The 22,050-nt window shown below is 37.9% G+C and overlaps 1 protein-coding gene across 2 annotated transcripts in view; it reads right to left on the bottom strand.

Moving 5' to 3' along the window:
• Positions 1 to 1,293: 1,293 nt before the first annotated feature.
• prkacaa (protein kinase, cAMP-dependent, catalytic, alpha, genome duplicate a) overlaps positions 1,294 to 22,050 on the bottom strand; it is a 39,093-nt gene continuing 18,336 nt past the window's right edge. For both annotated transcript variants that reach the window (XM_052139717.1, XM_052139716.1), the window contains exons 2-10: positions 18,155 to 18,216; positions 17,532 to 17,660; positions 17,307 to 17,405; positions 13,814 to 13,896; positions 13,247 to 13,373; positions 9,913 to 10,008; positions 6,996 to 7,118; positions 6,746 to 6,910; positions 1,294 to 4,628 (exon numbers count right to left, since the gene is read on the bottom strand). In XM_052139717.1, the coding sequence (XP_051995677.1) occupies positions 4,503 to 4,628; positions 6,746 to 6,910; positions 6,996 to 7,118; positions 9,913 to 10,008; positions 13,247 to 13,373; positions 13,814 to 13,896; positions 17,307 to 17,405; positions 17,532 to 17,660; positions 18,155 to 18,216 (1,010 nt within the window). In that variant the 3' untranslated portion in view covers positions 1,294 to 4,502. The remainder of the gene's footprint in view (positions 4,629 to 6,745; positions 6,911 to 6,995; positions 7,119 to 9,912; positions 10,009 to 13,246; positions 13,374 to 13,813; positions 13,897 to 17,306; positions 17,406 to 17,531; positions 17,661 to 18,154; positions 18,217 to 22,050) is intronic.

Here is a 22,050-nt window from a genome sequence, read left to right as displayed (position 1 = left end):
CATTAAAAAGTTGAACTCCTCAAGACATGAATTGTAATTTCGCAATATATGTATAAAATCATGGCCTCTCACATTATAATGTTGACTCCAGTCATATCAGTAATCTTATAAAAACTGTTTTATTCACATAGAGAGCGTCCACACATTGCTAACTAATTATTGCTTTTAAATGATGCTGCATCCATGCCGCTAGGTGTCAGTGTAAGCCCAAGATGACACAAAGATAAAAGTGACTGAGTGCACCTTTAACTGTATATTTTGGAAAAGGACAACATTAGGCAACTTAATGTGGATGTGGTCTGAATAATCCATACTATATACGGTACAATTAACTTTTCAAACAGCAGTATGCTACACTGTTGTCAAAAACTTCATTATGTTGCATGTTTATAGGAATTTCCAGGATTAAGTTAAACTCAGTCAACAGCATGTGTGTCATAATGTTGATTACATCAAAAAATAAATTAAACTTGTATCTTGTTTATTTTATAATAATAATAATGAATCAGTTGCAGCAAGACACTTACACTAGAAGTAAATAGTGCGTATTTTCACATTTATGGACTGACCCCATTTCAAAAGTACAGCCATAAAACAAACATTTGTGTTAACATGATTTTATTGTGATAAAAATCACTTATTTATGCAATAATGTGTACACTAATAGTTTACATCTTATCTCAAACCTTTATTTGAAAACTTATGGATTGGTCCATATTCTTTTCAGAAATCTGACATTGTATCTTTCTGTAACTGCGATTTATTTTGTATTTTTATAAACTAGGTACTAAATTATTATTTTTTTTTTGTGATAATATTCAACAGTATTTAATATTACTGATTACTCTCTTTTTATATTCCGTTTTAGTTTGTATTCTTTATACTGATATGCATGTTTATTTTATGTCTATCCTTTTTATTCTTATATATAAAAAAATGCAGCACTTTGAGAAGCTACCTTTGAAGGTGCTATATAAAAATAATGTTTATTATTAATTCAGAGTGTGACGTCTGGTTATAATCTCTGAATTAGAGTTATTTAGCATTTTTTTTGTCAATTTTGTGTAACAATGTCAAATCTTTTGGCAGTCAGATCGAATGATGAGTCAAGAAAGAGATGTTACAAATCCAGAAACTGAAACTGTGCATGTACTGCAAAATAGTGAGGAGCATGTTTGCCATTCCGAACAGAACAAATCTCTGCTGAAGGCATGTCGCAATGCGACTTGAATACAGTTAAACAAATTCTGAATGAATTTTAGAAAAAGAATAACAACATTTGACGGCACAACATTATTGTAACTTTAACAATTAAAACTTTATTGGAATGATACATGTTGCAAAATATTATTCTGTGTATTTTTCTTTTTAAACATACTCGATCTGTCCTACGGGTATCCATCAACTTCTCCAGAAGGTAAAATAATTAAGACTGTTAAAGGCAGAGAATATACAGTATTGTTTCCCAAAAAGGTACAATAGACTACACCATCACCATACCTATGTCGGGAGGAAAGAGACTCCTGTTATTGAAAATACACTTAGAAAATATGCAAAAGTAAATCAAAATGTTTTCTTCATGATTTTTTCTGTTTAAAAGCAAATAGAAGAGTGTAGGAAACTGGATGTTTACAAAGGCAAACTGTATCATGAACTGATGCGCGCGCACACACACACAAACACACACACACACACACACAAAAAAGATGACTGACAATATAAATGAAAACTGGAGGATGTGTGACACCCATGAATCTCAAATGGGGATGAACAGAGCCCAGAGAACCAGACGGACATAGAGGGGTGACTTCAACATCCGAATACCTTTAACTTAAGACAATCACATATTTCCATGCTCTGACAAAAAGATGTGTAATGAAAGGTGCATCTGAGCATTTCTCATCTCTCAGCATCTTCGGTCATTTATTTTGAATGCTGTTAGAATCACTGCTGCTTAGAATATAACCTTTGCATATCACAATCAAGCTCAAATTTGCAGCTCTCAAAATCAAGTAAAAGCTCAACATGTACATTATCTCACTCGATGCACAAGTTGAGAATAGTCTTACTTGGCTTCTAGCATCAAAAACCACCACAGATGAGCAGTAGATGATTACAGAAGCATTCCTTAAACACTGATTGTTTAGTTTCTCAGCTATTCAAAACCAAAAGGTGGAGCTGTTTCTCCAGTTTGCACACACATTTTGTGGCCCCTTGTGATGCCTCCAGAATTCAGGAGAGCAAAGGTCCCTGCAACAGCTAAGGGAGGAAAAAAAAAGTCTTAGAAAAGACCTAAACCTATACCTTAGTTAAAGTTTTGTGAAATATAAACATCTGCCTTGTGGTTGTTCCTCTTTCTTCATCACCCCAAACGATCAAAACCTGTGAAACAATACAATCTGTTTTGGCTGTGCACCTGGCAGGTTTTAGTGCCAACATTTCCAGAGAGGAAAATGTAAACAAACATTTTTTTTTATCCATACTACAATTTAAAATGGCATCCTCTACAATAAACAGCCATTCAGTGTCCAATAGTTACTTCGGTTATTGAAAGTTGGCACCAGTCTGTCTGTCGTTTGCAAGCAGTTGGTAAAATGGAGCTACAGTAGTCTTCATAAAATTAAAATAAAAGTGATAATTTTAATTTAGAGCACATAACCTAATTGCAAGAAACTCCTTGAGTACCGAGCTATAAGCATTATTTGGCATTTTACATTTACAATGCGTAATTTCTTTGCCACTAGAAAAAAAAAAAAGACTTCAAAGTCTTAAACATCTGAAAATGGTCAGAAAAACAGGTAGTTCCTTCCCAAACTCAAGGTATTGGTTGTGCCAATGTCATTCTGTCCAGCCCACTCAGACTGCAATTCAGTTTGGTACCACTTGTGGTGCTAAAATTACACACTTCACTTTTAACATCTTTGCATTAAATATTAATTGATGCAAGCGTAACCAGATAAAATCATTGCAACCGTCTTAGCATTGTTGCACACTTCTGGGAACGGAAATGCGTTAAGATTGTCTTGCATCCTACAAAGTTAAAGAGCAAGATAGAAAGCATTTTCGTTGCACCAAGTAAAACTAATTTTGATTAGTTCGTTGGATGATCTTTTAACAGGTCGATTAATGGAGCTTCAAGTCTACAACAGAACTCTGAGGAATAACAAGCGTATTCAAAGCAGAAATTGACAGATCCAGCAAGTAAGCCTTAAACATGTTGAATGGCAGCTTCGTTTTGGACATTGGCTAAAATTGTCAGGTGACTGTTATTCACTTCATCTGTATGGATTAAAAAAAAAAAAAAAAAAAGCGGACTATTTATTTCTCAGAATTAAATATGGCCCACCAGGAAGCCTGTGTAACCACAGAAACGATGTCTTGCCTTAACATTTTTCATTAAAAGCTTTATTCTAAAAATAACAAGGCCTTTTCCAACCATATGTACAAGCCTTTCACTTCAAGCTTCCTTCACTTTTCCTTTCTGGCAAACAAAATCTTGATTTATTTCAGGAAAACTTGAAATTAAAGCCATCTGAGAAAGGTGGAAAAATCATTTCAAGCCTCAATTGTACTTGTATGTGCTACAGATTGTAGTGCTATGATCTCATTTATGGTCACTTTCAAGCCAACACACCTTATTTCCTCTTGACAAGTTTACTGCTGGGAGGGAAATGCCATTAAAGGACATTTATAATGAAAAAACTAATAATTTGTAAACTTGTAGCCACAAAAATGAATGATTTGATCTAGACCTATTATGTCCCGTAAACAGTTTGAACCAAATCGTATCTAGAGAGCAATGAATGACCGTCACAATCAACAATCTTTAAACTAAGCGGTTGATTCTGACTGAACTTGGAGCACTCTACGAAAATGTACCAAATTAATACGCCATGTTAAAATTATAAAATGATGGTGTGATGCTTGAAATACAAATGAGAAATGGGCGATATTTCAAAATCAAAGCCAGAACTCTTTAACAGTGCAAGTTGTTTTGACTTGGTATTGTGTATATGGGTAGGTGAGCAGGAAGTGATCAAAATGTGACAGGGTGGAAAACTATCGAGCAAGGGCACCTTTGCTAAAATAATAATTTTCTCTGGAGAAGCCAAAATCCAGTACCAGAAAGTAACATCGCTGAAAAAACAACAAAAGGTCACATACCCCCATGCCAGCCAGTCACAGAGACATGAATCTTTGCCCAGTGGACACTGGCTACCAAACGAGAGGGAAAACATGAAAATGGACAATTAATAAGTGACAAAGAATCTGAAAAGGCAACACTGCTGGCTCTCTCTTAGGACTCTCTGGTTCTTCTTATCCCTCCATCCGTGTGTGAGGGGTGTTGTTTTTACCGGATACAGGCTTTAGTTCAGTCTATCATCTCTCCCTGGAAAACATTTGCTTCACTCTTTCTTTGTTGCCCCACATCTAATTCGCTCCATCCCTCTCTCACTCTCTCTCTCTCTCTCCCTCTCTCTCTCTCTCCTCCACTGCTGCTTCTAGAATTCAGAAAACTCCTTTCCACATTTCTCTGAGAAAGAGACCCGAATTTCTTCTTCCTCATAGTCGTCAAAGTTGCTGGTGTCCCCGGGGCCTTTGCACTTAGGGATGAAGGGAGCCTCCACCTGAGTCATGGACAAATACACACAGATCAGATTTGCTGAAAGTTCATGTCATTTATTTGAAGTTAAAATTAGAGATGCACCGATGTATCGGCAATTGATATTTATCATCCAACTGTTGACCAAATTAAGTCAGTTGGCATATCAGTCATAAGCATGAAAATTATGTTGTATTTATTGTAAATTTACTGCGTTGTAGAACGTTTTATAAAAATGTTTGTGCAAAATATAGAAATACCTAACAAAATAAAAGAAGTGTGGAAAATGTAACTGTAATGTTCTACCATATGTCAAATGTAAGTTCTACGGTTTAGAAGTGCAAAAACAGAAGCACACATTTTTTTAAAAAGTGCAAAATAACCTCCTTTTACCTGGTATACAAAAAAAACCTACTTTTTTGTGGGTCAATGAACTATCTGATAAGAAATTTGTAATGTTTTATCATAATATGTAAATATTAGGGCTGTAAATGGATAATTTTTTATTATTATAATTATTTACGAATGCTTAGAGGACAGGAAGGGAATTAGTTTCTTCTGAAATAGTTTTGCGTTCCCTCACAATGTTTTGCGTGCAGTCACAATATGTTTTGCGTCCCCTCCTAATAGCTTGGTTTCCCTCCCAATAAGTTTTGCGTTCCTTTGCTATGTGCTTTTTGTTCCCTCCCAATAGCTTCTGTTCCCAAGCAATGTTTTTCTTTCCCTAGCAATATGATTTGTGTGCCCCCGCAATAAGTTATGCTTTCCCTCCTAATAGCCTGCATTCCCTAACAATAGGTTTTGCGTTCCCTCGCTATACGTTTTGCCTAGTAAAACTATAATAACCACAAGAGTAATCATGGTTAATCTATAGTGAAACCATAGTTACTATATAGAAACAGTATACAGTATTAAACCATGGTTTCTGCAAAAAAAAAAAAAAAAAAATCAAAACATGGTTACTTTTCATAGTTAGTTTTAATATTACTGTAGTCAATTACATCAATAAATAAATAAAATTTTTAAAGCGGTTGGCCTAAAACAATAATTGTTTCTACAATATTAGGCCTACTATAGAAAAAAACATGTTTTCCGCCAAAAACTATGGTTACTACAATACTGGAAGCACTTTATTATAAGGTTACATTTTTTAACAATAGGGATGTGATTCTACACACCCTGTCCCTTATCAAGCTAATCAAGCATCCGACAGGGATAAAGGCCGACTGTGGACAGTGGTGCAAGAGAGAAAGAATGTTTACGGGCAGCTGACCGTCACGTGTGTTTTTGTTTTTCATTAAAATATTATTGATATTGTCAAGCCGGATTTCGCCTCCTCCTTTCTCATATATCCCTTTACAATCATTAACTAACAATGAACAATATTTTTTTATAGTATTTATTCATATTTGTTAATGTTAGTTAATAAAAATACCATGTTAGTTTGTTAGTTCACAGAGAATTAACTAATGTTAACATATACAACTTCTGATTTTAAAAATCATATGTTGAAATAAACATTAACCGATATTAACATTAACCAACATTAATAAATGCTTTACAAGTATTATTCATTGTTAGTTCACGTTAACTAATGTTGTTTACTAATGTTAACAAATTAATTTTATTTTCTTCGTTTTTTTTTTTTTAAGTGTTAGGCTACCACAATATAACTAGAGTAAACCATGAAACCCACACAATTATGATTTTTATTACCATAGTTTTCATTTTCCTGTATTATCACTACGGTTTCACTACGAATATCATGGTTAAAATATGGTTACTGTAGTAAAATCATTGTAAATTTACAAGGCAGGAGATTTCTAGAATCTGTTTGAAAACAGTGATTATTTTTGCAATTATGTTTGATGGTGCAGAAATCACACAAATTAGCTTTCAAAGTCTTCAAGTAAAAATGAAATCAAAATTGACCCCTTAATACACATTCCTGGTCTGCCGCTACATTTTTACCTGCAGAAAGATCGGTTACACTCACATTACATTACAGAAGTTTCATATTGACTTGACAGCCCTTGTCCCACCACAAACTCACGCTATTGGTTGTGCCAGAAGTTGAAAAATGACACACCATTAACCTTGAGACCATTATGAAATTCCAGCATAATTCAGGTAGACTCTAACCTTCTTCTGGTAGATTGCGATCCAGTCGGTGGTTGCAAACCACTTGTGGCCCTTGATGTCATTGACGCCATTCTTGAGGTTCCCAAAGCGCTTCGTCAGATCAACCTGCAATAGATTCCTCAGCAGATCCTTCAGGTCAGAGCTAAAATGGGAGGGGAAGCGGACCTGGAGGTAGATTGACACATTCAGACCAGTAGAATACACAAGGCCAAATAATCACTGCATGCTGATACTGCATTTCAGTGCTCACCTTTCCCGAGACGATCTTCTCATAGATCTGGATGGGCTGGTCGGCAAAGAAAGGAGGGTAACCAGCAGCCATCTCATAGATGAGCACTCCCAGAGCCCACCAGTCCACTGCTTTATTATAACCCTAAGAGAAAGACAGAGAGCAAGAGGAGGCCAGGATTGCTGGAAGTTAAGAACAGGTTGAATATGCCATATGTGACAAGATTATTTTGACATATTAGAACAGAACATTTATTTATCAGCACATGACAATCATAGCGACTTTCTCATGAAGACACCATGAAATGTTACAGAGATGTCTTCCTAGAGCTACCTGGGGTTAGTTGCCTTGAGGTGCAGTCACACTTTAAGGATGCAAAACTTCTTAAACCCAAATGGAACTTGTGACAAAAATCAAGTACTTTGTAACCTTTGTAAAGTGCAATTAAATTACCACAGAAGCACCTCAAATCTAAACTCTCAAACAAAAGCACTTATGAGGGACTGCTGCGGACGGCTAGCTTGGATTTAAACCCATTTCGAAGCATCTGCTAATGATTAATGGACAAATCAGATGAAGTATCGTTACATGTGCAGTGCCAGCGCTAAAAACTGAACAAGACATTGGCAGTATACCATTCCGAACATGGCCATAGTTCAATACTTGTACTATTTCTGCCATACAGTGCTTTTCATGTGGATTTCAAATGTCAAAGCACTACTTCACAATGAATAGCAAGTTGATAACCACAGTGGCCTGCCAGCTCATTCATATTGTGGAGGATGATTTTTTTAAGAGATTTAATCGCAATGAATATGCAAAATTCTTTCAATTAGTCAACATGTCACTTAGACTGTGGGAAACGTTTAGTGTTACTTGAATTGGTGCTATTTTAGTGCATTTCTATCTTTATACTGTGGAATGCTTTGTTTGGAAAATGTTCATAAAACATTGTTACAAATAGTTTTGTTTACTTTCCTAAGAAGGAACTGAATGTATTTTGACAGGAAAAGAAGAATATATAGAGCAGAGTTTCTACTAAGACATTTTGGTTTTGGCCAACGTGAATTATATCGTTTACCGGGGCAAATTGGAAAAAAATCCAGTCATCTCATTTCGGTTTATTTTGTTCTGTATCACGATGGACTTAGCAAAATATGTTATATAATAATGACACAATAAAGTCCAATGAACAGTAAAACTGTTAATTATAGCTGCTTTTCCATAAAAAAATTATATAAAAAACTAAAAAATGGCAGTCATATATTTAGCCTCTAATAAAAAAGAAAAATAAGATGGCAAAGCAAAAAGTTCAACTGCAATTTGCAACATGTATTTTTGATCACAAAGATTTATTAAAATAACAAAACTTGTTAATGTAATTTCTTTCTTTTGCTGTAGTTGCGGAATAGGACTTTGCAATCTGTCGGGAAAGTTTAAACCTCCTTGGCCATTGAAGCATTGTAGTCATTGGTATGGCATCACTCTGTACATTTGTGGCATTAACTAAAGGGGTTGCGATGCTTCATGTTAATATTTTCACCAGACATTGTGTCTGACAACTTTTGAATTTGTCGGACATTGGGATGTTTAACGGTAAAAAAAAAAAAAACTGTATTTACAGGCTAACGGAAACCCTGATCTAGAGTACATTTTCAGCACTTACAAAATTGCAATTCAATCGTGATTAACTATGAAAAAAATCATGTGATTAATCAGGATTAACTATTTTAATCGACTGACAGCACTAATGAAACTACTTATTTTGGGTGAATCAACTGCATGCAGTATTCTTTATGTCAGCTACACATCCAAAACCAGCAGAGAACTGTGTTACCTGAATTCCTGCATTACCTTATTGCTATTCTATACTGCAGTTAATCAAGAATTCTTGCCTAAATGATCAATTTCACATTGGCCCTCAATGACAAAAAAAAAGAAGCTAATTTTGAATAAGTCCTTCACAGAAGTGAGCAATGGACATGTCTCTGATCCGTAGCACATCTACATGGACTGATATGATTGACACATTTCATGATTCGTTAATTATGCAGCAATAATCTACTCCATTTCCCTCAACATTGCAAACAGTGCAGCTTTAAAGTTCATATTCTTTGTATTAATGCGATGTTTAGATCAATGATTCTTAATTGGTTTTGCTTTAGGACCCAGACCGTGACCCAACACAGTGCCAAAATTGTTCATTACGTATATAAAGTGAACAAAAATGTCTTCAAAATCAGACATTGGAATGTATTAATATAACCATAAACTGTATAGTCTCAACAATATAATATTGTTTTTAACATGACAGGCTGAAATAAAAAATTGGCAATTTTGTTTCGTGAATATATTCACCATACATAACACAGTGTGTTTTATTGTTGTTACAAGTGAACACGTGTTTCATGTAGTCAAGTATTTTTATTTACTTTGCATAGTTTTGTTCATGGTTTGAGGATGAGGGCATGTTGCACAACTGGTCCATGTTGGCGTCTGCCTATTTTCTAGCTTTTACAAAGTGACATTTTTGGACGCCATAAAAAAAATGGAAAGTTTGAAAAGTTGAGAATTTATTTATCTTTTTATCTTAATGCATAGTCATATAATTAGATGCATTTTATAATTTGCATTAAGCATTTCTCCCTTGCTCTCCATTACTCTTTCAGAACAGACCTGCAAACTGGTTTGGATGGTTCAAATGTCAAATGCATTGTTGCTTTATTTGCAGGACAAAGATGGCAAAGCTTGAACTGGTACGCATGTGAACGGTAACTGTGGCTGTCAGTCACAAACTTATTGCGAAACAAATCATTCTGTGGTCCACGGAGGAAAGAAAGTCGTACGGGTTTAGGGCAATATGAGGAGAGTAATTTTTTGGTGAACTATACCTTTAATATGAACCACAGTTGTAAACAGCAGCAGTTTTGGTACTCACTTTACTGAGGATGATTTCTGGTGCTAGGTACTCAGGTGTGCCACACAGTGTCCAGGTCCTGCCCTTTACACGTTTAGCAAATCCAAAATCTGTTACCTGAGAGATGAGGGATAATAATGCAGATAAAATGTTATTTATAGAACTCAAAGATACCAAATATAATGAAGCCTAGAATAACGTAATAAACCCATGAGTCAGAGATCCAGTCTATGTGGTCATAAAACACTATGTTCTATGGGGCCACAATATTACAATATAATTGTATCTAAACTCGGCAGAGCAATATTAGGGTTTTGGGTCTCTCTTCGCTCATTAATTGCCTATAAATCCAGTTGCTTAACCGTTTAAGCTCTGAAGGTGTTTTCAGTGGCATGCCCAAAATTAAAGGCTAATAACTGAAAACAAAAAACTTTTTTTTTGGTCTCAATTGTTTGGTATCTGTGACCAGGAGGAGGGCATGGCCGGTCCGTAAGGATGGACGTCTGCCGCGGAGTTGCTTCAATCAGCTGGCAAAGGGATTAAGAGGAGCAGGAGATTCCAGTTAGGGGGAGAGAGAGAGGGGTGCACACAGCCGTCTAAACGTGTGCATTCTGCATTGGGCCAGGACAGCCAACAGTGTGAGCATCACACGGAGCGGTGTATTTGTGTGTGCGTGCCGGTGTTCCTGCATGCTGAAAAGCATTCTTATGATGTGTTCAAGATGAAAAGTCTGTCATTCAAGTCCTATGTGAAATGTTTACCCAGTTCCCGCTTCCTCCTTCGATAGGGAAGGCAGAGGTCTCTCACAGTGGTGCTGAAACCCAGGAGTTGGAGGAAAATGCGCCATCAGAGAGCTCTCACCGCTGACGGAGGATCATGAATCGGTGGTGTTAGAGCAGTGTGCCAGCTGGCGGCTGAAAGGGATGGCTGAGGGGTCCAGTGCCATCGCCCAGCATCACTAAGGACTGCTGTGCAGCTAGCAGAAGCAGCGTGGATGGGAACCGGATTTTTTTTTTTCACCCTTTCTCTTTTCTCTCTCTCCTCTATCTTTCTGGCTCTCATGCTCCCTCCCCTCTTGTACTTTTGTTCCCAGGAGGCGTGGAAGACCATCTGGTGGCAGAACGGCCGGAAAGGCAACACGCATATACATATATACAGTTCATCCGGAAAGTATTCACAGTGCTTCACTTTTTCCACATTTTGGTATGTTACAGCCTTATTCCAAAATGGATTAAATTTATTATTTTCCTCAAAATTCTGCAAACAATACCCCATAATGTCAACTTGAAAGAAGTTTGTTTGAAATCTTAGCAAATTTATTAAAAATAAATAACGAAAAAAAAAATAAAAATAAAAAAAAAAATCACATATATACCTCTACCATACAGGCCTGTTTGGTGGAGTGCTGCAGAGATGGTTGTTCTTCTGGAAGGTTCTCCTCTCTCCACAGAGAAACGCTGGAGCGCTGTCAGAGTGACCATCAGGTTCTTGGTCACCTCCCTGACTAAGGCCCTTCTCCCCCAATTGCTCAGTTTGGCCGGGCAGCCAGCTCTATGATGAGTCCTGGTGGTTCCAAACTTCTTCCATTTATGGATGATGGAGGCCACTGTGCTCATTGGGACCTTCAATGCTGCAGACTTTTTTCTGTACCCTTCCCCAGATCTGTGCCTCAATGCAATCCTGTCTCGGAGGTCTACAGACAATTCCTTGGATTTCATGGCTTGTTTGTGCTCCGCCATGCACGGTTAACTGTGGGACCTTATATAGACAGGTGTGTGCCTTTCCAAATCATGTCCAATCAACTGAATTTACCACAGGTGGACTCCAAGTTGTAGAAACATCAAGGATGATCAGTGGAAAGAGGATGCAATTTTGAGTGTCATGGCAAAGGCTGTGAATACTTATGTACATGTGATTTTCAAATTTTTTATTTTTAATAAATTTGCAAAGATTTTAAACAAACTTCTTTCAAGTTGTCATTATGGGGTATTGGTTGTAGAATTTTGAGAAAAATAATGAATTTAATCCATTTTGGAATAAGGCTGTAACATAACAAAATGTGGAAAAAGTGAAGCGCTGTGAATACTTTCCGGATGCGCTGTAATTTTTTATATCGATACCAATATCATGACTTCGATACCGGTTCCTAAATGATACCAATTTTATGAAATCCATTTTAACAAGATTACAAACATTACATAAAAACAAAATTTGGTTTTATTTTTTCAGTTTGTTGACTTTTTTTTTTTTTTACATACTCAAAGACTCATCTCGTGAGCCTTCTGGTCTCCTCATGCCAGGGTCGGCAGGGGCAGAGGCTAAAAACATTAATGTGAAGAGGAAAAAACAAAACAAGAAAGTTAAACTGTTAATTCAGCCAACCCTAAGGTTAAGTACGGTTTAACAAGGTAACTAGTTTAATGGGTGTTAAACTTGATCAGTTACGGTCACCCTTAAAGCATTTTTAGCATCGATTTAGCTAGATATCTATAGCCATACAACCAAACAATATCTAACAGTAGGTCCCAGTTTATAGGACTATGTCACCGTGCACAGAAACGTTAATTTAACATGTACACAAGCATGTACCACTACAAGTTAGCTGATTATGTTTGGTGGTTTGTTTGCTAAACGTTAACCTTACTTGTCGGAGTCCCAGTCATAGTCGACTGCACCGGCTCGGTCTCCTTGCAGTCGAAGACGGAGCAACTTTCTGCTCTTAAGTTTATTCTGTGCACTGTCAAGTGCTTCATCAGACTTATTGTGTTGCCGGTCTTGGCAGTAATTATCTTATCGCTGTTGGCATCGAGCCTGGTGAAATGTAGCCACACTTTTGATCTTTTCCACATCTTTCATACCTGTGAGGGTTGGGATGCATACACACTACAGCCTCTCGTGTGAGCCGCGTCTCTGGGCGTAACCGGCATAAACTAGTGTTTTTCCTTGATGCCTAAATCACAGCCAATCACTGGCACTTTTAGATTTGGGCACATCTAGCATGCTTCATGCTTATCACAAACGTTGATGAGATTCACACCTTAGGTATCGAAATTTAGCACCGAACGACAAGACATTTTTGATACTCGATTTTTGATACTCAATTTGGTCGGTGCCTAAAATGTATCGAACTCGATAACCAGCCCTAGAGAGAGAGAGAGATAGATAGATAGATAGATAGATAGATAGATATATATATATATATATATATATATATATATATATATACATACATACATACATACATATACACACACACACACCTAAAGCCATGAGCTTTTCTTGGAGCTGCTATCATTACATTACATAATGCTGTCCAACTTTAAACCCTGTACAGCTGATTTATGAGTGCATTTACCTGTATGTAGCCCTGCTGGTCTATGAGGAGGTTTTCAGGCTTCAGATCTCGGTAGATAAGATCAAGCGAGTGAAGGTATTCAAAGGTCAGAACTATCTGGGCAGCATAGAATCGGGCATGAGGCTCACTGCACCACAGAGAGAAAGAAAGACACAGAGACGTTAAATGGTGAAGATTGAAAAAGGAAAGCCATTTAACTCACTAGATCTCATTTGGGCTCAGAGACAAATGGTATGATAATTGTGATATAGTGGGATGGACTCAGTTATTACAGTTAACAAAAACTACCAAAGAAAATTAGTAGTTGACAAATAAACACCTCTTTGAAACATTGAGTTTTAGGTTGATAATTAAATTGAACACATAAGGGAAAGTGTATGAAGTATATAAAAGGTGCTGTAAAGAGTCACACCGATCAAGTTATTCATATTTCTTTATTTACATTTGACATTTTTAATTCACATTTTTTTCAGTTTACTTAAATAGTATCTGCATTGTAATCAAACTCTAATAACCCTGAGATGGTGTGAGTTTAGCAGCTAGAGTACACAGCCCACAAAGACTCACCTGAACCGTCCGATTCTACGCAAGTGAGAAAACATCTCTCCACCAGGAACATACTCCATTACCATATACAGGTTTGTATTATCCTGAGGAGTGAACACAAATTAAAAAAGGAATAAAACTCACTTCAGATATTCCAAAGATGCACACGTGAACTTTTACACACTTAAATTTGCCATCATACACAGGGTGGATCGAAATATTGAAAATTCATGATATACAGTACTGTGCAAAAGTCTGCTGTAAGGGATTTTTTCATGGAAAGGTATGCAAAAAATGACCCTACTCCCACAGGGATATTAATTAAATGTGTTGTAAGATATCTCACCTGCCTCTGCGACAGCGCTAGACTCTGTAAACAGTAAACAAAAATGTATCCGGACAATGCCGCTTCCGAACGGTCAGTCCAATTTTGCATGATCTACTGTGTTGTAGTTACAGAAAATTATCGAGACTTACTGCAATTTTTAAGCCATCTTGTTCATAACAGTTGTCATTTGAGGGCGCTATTTTAACAACCGTTTCTGCACAATGTCAGTCTCAAAGCTCATTTGGTACATTTAAAGTAGTGGGTTTTGGAAAGAGGGGGTGTGGCTAATCCAACGGCTCAGTCTCGTGGAAGTAGAATGGCTAAAATCGCTTACAACACCTTTAAGATGTTTCACAAAAACATTTGTCTTTAATGTTTGTGATAATGAGGAGAGAGGGGCCGGGCCAGGAGGACACACAGCCGGCCCTGAATCAGGCTAATCAGCCAGGAGGGGGATAAAGATGAGCCGGAGGTGCTAGTTCGAGAGAGAGACGCACAAGGCCGCATTGTGGGTGTCTGTGTTCATGTTTGTTTTATGTTGTTTTGAGTTTTAGCATTAAACTTTGTTTACTGTTCAGCCGATTCCTGCCTCCTACTTGCCTATCCTTTAACTGTTACAGTTGTGCTGAAACCCGACAGGGAGGAGGGATGCGCTGTCGCGGAGTCCTCGCCACTGCCATCCACAAGGGGAGCAGCCGCATCTGCCTGGGGACGGAGGGGGGTCGCTGCCGGCTGCCGAGAGCTGGAGGAACCTCTGCCGTCCACCAGGAGAGGAGTGAGCTGTCGTCCAACAGAGGGCAGAGGAGCAGTTGAGGACCGGGCGACAGTGTGTCCGGGAACCAGTGAGCAAGTTTTTCTCTCTCTCTTGGTCGCTCCGCCTCACTCTTTCCCTCCCCTCATCTCTCTCAGTACACCAGAAAGGCGGGGAAGACCTCCAGCAACACCACCCACCTCCAGGAAGGGAGGTAAGGGGAGTGCGTCATACCGGGGATTTCCCCGACCAGAGTTGGGCGATGTAGGAGGAAAGTCTAATGTGCTATAAAGCGAGTCATTGAATCATTTGAAATGTTCCCGACCGAAATCTGCCAAGAGACTTTATAGTGTTTAAGCATTTTAAAAACAACAATACTAATATCAATGACGTCATTGCTTTTTACATTATTAAAATTTGCATGTCAAATCTACTGACTTCAGTAGGATGTTTAAGCATTATAAGAACAAATCAGATGTACTGTATCATTTTCCTACAGTATTTAAACTGCTGAACATGACTTTTATCAGAAAAGACAACAACAATAGCATAATAACAATAATTTTGAGTTTCAATGATATCCCTTTGTCATTTTAAACTGCATTTCACACGAGTTGAGTCGAGGCGTCAAAGCTCCGCTAAACACCAGCGTAAAGCGGCAATTTGTCCTCCACATTAGGGAGCCTACACACTGACTAGAGTTTATGATGCGTCAGAGAATGCTGCGAATGCACCGATTTCAAATGGGATGGTATGTCGGAAAGACGAAGAGGAAAATTTCAACCATTTTAAAATATTTAATGTAGCTTTGTACTCTCAAAGACATCATTTGTGAGACAAAACGTGTGTGAAAAACACTTTGGTGTGAAGTTCGAGCCGAGGTTGTGCTGACACGTCACTTCATAGACCAATATATTAGGCAGCACTGACACAAGTCATGTGACATCCCCTCAACGTGTAGAAGCATCAGTCACTTTACACATTTATAGCTCTTCTGCTCTTTTGTCTCCATGATGAACAAGGTAGACTCATATGCTGATGCTGAAGTAAACGAACAACATGCCCCTCTCATTCAGTCAGTCAGTCGGTCGGTACAAGTACCAGGTCATTCAGATTATTTATGAATGAGAAGTTTCACGAATGCCGCTTCTTTCTTTGCATGCGCCGCTAAAGCAAGGCACACAATTGGTCGTAGCTGTAACCAATCAAGAGATCTGCCTCGGTTGCACCACGATTGCCAAGCTCACAATTGGCTGCTGCTGTAATCAATCATGAGGGTGTAAGCGCAATTAACCGCTGATGTTGTTTCACAATGTGCCGCCGCCAGCAGTGAAAAAACTATACAGATGTGTTTTTGACTCCTATTCAGAGTCAGATAGTTACCATGTGTTTGTGCTTGTAACGGAAACCTTGCTAGCAACAGTCAAAAGGTTGTATTAATATTTTCCAAGTATTTTTCCAATTTTCCATGACTGGAAAACTGCAATGCAAAATTCCAGGTTTTCCAGGACTTGTGGGAACCCTGGTGTTGTTTTGAAGGTGGTCACAGTAAACATTGATTTAGATTTTTTTTTTTAATGTTTACTGGACTTTGTATGACATTAACTGATAAATGAAAACTATTTATGGCATTATTTTTAAAGAAATCATCACTATGCAACATTTTCAAGTGCCTAAAACTTTGGCAAAGTACTGTATGTGCAATGATTTTGCTGCCAATATAAAACACAAAGCTTTCTGAATATTGTGAATACTTTTTATTTCACCATTAACTCTCCCTTAAAAGTACGTGTCATTAGACTAGTTTCGTGAGTACAAGAGAGTTTCAACAAAATATATTTTAATAACGTCTCCAATTTAAACCTTAGTAGCAAAAATGGTATTTAAGTTTTTACTTTTGAACAAATTCAAACCAATCAATTCTGACTGAATGATGAATTTTTGTCAATCAAATATTTTCACCGAAGTCCCAGTTTGGCATATTTCTATGTATTAAAATATATATTTGCTGTTCATTACAGTGTTCTTATATTGGTGCATATAAATGTAAATGATTAAATGTTTCACTTTTTTCACTAATCAAAGGATGGATAGTTTTAAATCTACATTTTTAGTTTAAATTTTTTAATTAAACATTTCAAATCCAACGGGAAACAATGGCTTGGTTTGGTTGAAATGGTGGTTCTTTAACCGAAAGAAGGTTTTACTCCTCATCTATCTCAAATGTTTTTGGGTTATTCTTGCCACTATTGCCTTTGGCTTGCTCACTGTAGGGTTTCTAAGGCACTATTTTTTGTATAACTGCTTTGTAACAATATTTTATGTAAAATGCGCTATAAAAATCAAATTAAATGCAAATACATAAATATTAAGATATCATTTTTAACTATATTGCCCAGCCCTAAATCACATTCTCACAGACGAGCAGCTGATACCTTGAAAGAGTGCTCCAATCGCACCAGGAACGGGAAGCTGACAGCCTGTAGGATGCGTTTCTCATTCAGTGTGTGTTCTATCTGTTTCAGTTTCACCACCTGAAAGACACAAGAGATTGAGCTCCAACACACACACACACACACACACACACACACACACACACACACACACACACACACACACACACACACACACACACACCTTTCACCTCCAACTCCGCTTACTTTCTGTTTGTCGAGGATCTTCATAGCAAAATGCTGTCCCGATTCTTTGTGCTTGACTAGCATAACTCGACCAAACGAGCCGGTGCCCAAAGTCTTCAACCTCTCAAAGTGGTCCAGAGATGCAGTGTTCTGTAAATACAGACACATAAAAAGGTAAACAGGATGAATTAGCACACAATATCTGAACAGAAGATGGACATTGGTGTACCAAACTAATTATTAACATGATGACCAACTTTTTGCAACACAGTATTAAAATATAAAACTACAAATTTACAAAGATCAAGAATCCTCCATCTATTTTGAATAGGATGGAGCATATCAAATGCAAATAATAAACTATAGTCCTACTAATAGATAAATAGTTTTCTTTTGATATTTAAGTACATTCAAAAAGTAAGTACTTCTGAATTTTTACACCGTTGCGAATGTAAAAGTACTTTTAATTCTACTCTGGTAATATTTCATCAGGGAATCTGTACCATAACTCAAGTCATGATCTTGTGTACACTACAAGAACAGACCAGTTTACACTGTGGCCAGAAGGGAGCGTTCACCAACTGATATTTGCTTGATGACAAAGTGATAGCGTGTGTGCAGTGCAGAAAATGGTATTTAATAACCTGTGCTGGGTTCTCCCATTTCTTTAGGAAATCTTCTTTGGCTTTAGCGAGAAACTCCTTAACTGTAAAAGAGAAAAGAAGGATAAACCATGTAATTATTTGCACAAGACCAAATGTGTACCAGGTAGCACTTATTCGAGAAATGGTAGCACGCTAAGAAATGTCTGAAGGGGATTGATAAAAAATATCTGTTAAATGTCAACTCAAGGAGTCTGTAGAAGTGACTAAAGCAGTATGGTAGTCAACAGCAAACTTTTTACAGCCTCTAGAACATATAAAATATAGAACTGCAGATCGGTCCTCATTTATGACAGCACCTCATTGCATTTCGGTCAACTGTGCTTCCGTGTATAACAAAGCTGTTGCAATGCCTGGGAAAACTACTTTCTACATTCACATTGCTTTTTTGTAATTTTTATTCTCAATCGTGATTCTCATTACAGTAATACACTAAAAACACCTTGGAAAGTCAATACAGTTAAAAGATCAATACAAAGCATTTTGTTAATTTAAACAGTATAAATGGAAAAATGTCATGAGACCTGTAAAGAAAATATCCTGCCCTTTTTAACCCCAAATCAATACATACACACACAAATATGAAATTATATTTGACATAAAGGAAGCCTAAATTTAGGAAGAAAAATATGTGTCTAAGCTGTAAAACAATTACAGTTTATTATTATTATTATTATTATTATTAACAACGATTAATACATTTTCACTCGTTAACGTTTGTTGATTAAGAAAATTCTTTAACATTTGCAACCCTAATTGTGACATTAATTAAAGGTGATTTAATTAAGAACATTCTACTATTCCAGTTTATTGTTCATTGACAACTATAAGTAAGCCATTTGTGGGTTTTCTTTCCCCTGAAGTATAAACGTTGAGCTTTCCTTGAACTATCAACACACTGATGTTAAAATTTTGAGCAGCCCGCTCAGCTCCACCCAGCCCTTTCTAGAAAAACCTATAGTGTAAGTTTGGGGCGTGGCTACTTTTAGTAATGAACATGCATGGCAGACGTGTACAGACTCAGTGGAAAATAAACTTTGCTTCACCAAAATTTGAAGACTTTCTAAAAGGCTGTGACAGAGAACGGAGTAAAACCAGAGTGAACATTGGTATTGAATTTACGCCGCTCAATGCGGAGACCCAATACCTCTTTTTATTTAGTATGGCCAATTTGTGCATAGGGAATCAGAGAGGGCAAAATGGCACGATGAGTCTAAGGGGTGTTGGCAAAGATTGTTTGAAAATATACTTTATTTTTTTATTCTGTTTGGTGCCACTAGTAGTGCAGAAATGACAATTCACCTTTAAGCACATGTCCCCCAATTTTCATTACCAAATTGCATCTGGAAATTAATTCACAGTGATTTTTTTACTCTTTTACAGTAAAATAAAGAAAAACAAAAAGAAGTTGCTATAGTGCGATGATTAAATTTTTTTAATTAAAGTGAGCAAAAAATGAAAGGCTGTACATACTTTTACAATTTAAATAATATAAACAATTTTACTGAAAAAATCCTAATGACAGCTGATGAAAATTGAGGGGGAGGGGGTAAAATGTAGTAATTTTTTTTCTATGTACTAACTGAATTTCATGTGTTGGAAGAAGGAAAAATGGGCAAGCGTAAGGATCTGAGCGACTTTGACAAGGGTCAAATTGTGATGGCTAGACGACTGGGTCAGAGTATCTCCAAAACGGCAGGTCTTGTGGGGTGTTCCAGGTAAGCAGTGGTTATTGACTACCATAAGTGGTCCAAGGAAGAACAACCTATTTACCGGAGACCGGGTCATGGGCGCCAATGCTCATTGATGCACGTGGGGAGCGAAGGCTAGCCCGTCTGGTTTGATCCCACAGAAGAGCTCCTGAAGCACAAAATGCTGAATACTGGCCATGATAGAAAGGTGTGGGAACACACAGTGCATCGCAGCTTGCTGTGTAGCCACAGATGGTCAGAGTGCCAATGCTGACCCCGGTCCACCACCGAAAGTGCCAACAATGGGCTTGTGAGCATCAGAACTGGATCATGGAGCAATGGAAGAAGGTGGCCTGGTCTGATGAATCACATTTTCTTTTAGATCATGTGGACGGCCGGGTGCATGTGCATCGTTTACCTGGGGAAGAGATGCAGCAGGATGCAACATGGGAAGAAGGCAGGCCGGCAGAGGAAGTGTGATGCTCTGGGCAATGTCCAGCTGGGAAACCTTGGGTCCTCGCATTCATGTAGATGATACTTTGACATGTACAACCTAAAGATTGTTGCAGACCATGTACACCCCTTCATGGCAATGGTATTCCCTGATGGCAGTGGCCTCTTTCAGCAGGATAATGTACCCTGCCACACAGCAAAAATTGTTCAGGAATGGTTTGAGGAACATGACAAATAGTTCAAGGTGTTGCCCAGGCCTCCAAATTTTCAGAATCTCAATCCGATTGAGCATCTATGGGATGTGCTGGACCAAAAAGTCCAAACCATGGAGGCCCCACCTCACAACTTACAGGATGTGGCAGACAGGTCTCTTGCTCATCGTAAAGGAGGAAGCGGGAACTGGGTTTACAACAAAAAGACTTTAATTCAACACAACATAAAACTGCTTTTCAGCATAACAAAACCATAACGCACACACAGCACCGTGTGCTCTATCATTCTGCTGACTTCTCATTCCAACAGTCGCAATGCGCATGTTTAGCGCCTGTGTGCATCTCCCTCTCTCTCTCGATCCGGCGTCTCCAGCACCTCTTTATCCCACTCCCAGCTGATTGCAGTAACTCAGTGCCAGGCATTCATCCTAATGGCCCGGCCCCCCTCTCCTTCTCGTCACACAGGACTTAAAGGATCTGCTGCTAACGTCTTGGTGCCAGATACCACAGGACACCTTCAGAGGTCTTGTGGAGTCCATGCCTCGATGGGCCAAAGCTGTTTTAGCAACACAAGTGGGACCTACACGATATTAGGCAGGTGGTTTTAATGCTGTGGCTGATTGGTGTATTTAAAATACAATTAGTTATTTTTTATTTAGCTAAGTTTTGATTTTGAGTAAAATAAGACCAGGACACTTTCTTGACAGGTTTTGTGAGAATTACCCAAATTAGAATGTTGGTTCACCCAAAAATGTTTTTTTTCCTCTTTTTTTTTTTTCATTTACTTACTCATGTCTTTTCAAACCTGTATGACTTCCGTGGAACAAGAGAAATGTTGAAGAATGTTAATGCTGCTCATTTTTTAATGAAAGTGTATGAGGACTGAGGATGCCAGTGCCCAATATTCTGCCTAACATCTCCTTTAGCATTCCACAGAATAAGGTCAGTCATACAGGTTTGAAACAACATGGAGGTGAGAAAATAAATGTTTAATTTTTGGGTGAACTATTCCTTTTAAAAAGGCAGTTAAACATTACTAGCTCCCACAGCATTGGACCACTTCCCTTTTTCAGAGCATGTTGCAATTTCTCTCATGGCCTATTCGTGGTTAGGCCTGCTCAAATTTCCATTGTTGTTAAAACCACATCGAATTAACTCATGTTATCTAATACTTTCTGAGCCAATGACAAAAAAAGAGCCCAGACCCAAATCAATATACTGACACTCTCTCGCTATGCAAGTATGTTAGAAAGATCACATCATAATTCTGTGTTTCAGCAACTGTGAGAACGAACTGAGTCAGAAATCAGGTAAGCACACAAACACTAATACACAAACCCTGTGAGCGACCACTCTTTGGCAACAAATGCAATAGTACATGTTTCTCGACCCTTTAAAGGGCTTGTGTGGGAACATTCAGATTTTTAGATATTCCTCTTTCCAGACTACCAGCGTTCACTCTAGGGAAATGCACACTGTCACAGCATCTGAGAAGATCCAGCTGTTGTCACTGCTGCACTCA

The sequence above is a fragment of the Xyrauchen texanus genome, chromosome 12 (assembly GCF_025860055.1).
Source record: "Xyrauchen texanus isolate HMW12.3.18 chromosome 12, RBS_HiC_50CHRs, whole genome shotgun sequence".
In the NCBI taxonomy this organism is placed as follows: Eukaryota; Metazoa; Chordata; class Actinopteri; order Cypriniformes; family Catostomidae; genus Xyrauchen; species Xyrauchen texanus.
The sequence above is the reverse complement of the archived record's forward strand: the minus strand, read 5'-3'. Positions and strand labels throughout refer to the sequence as shown.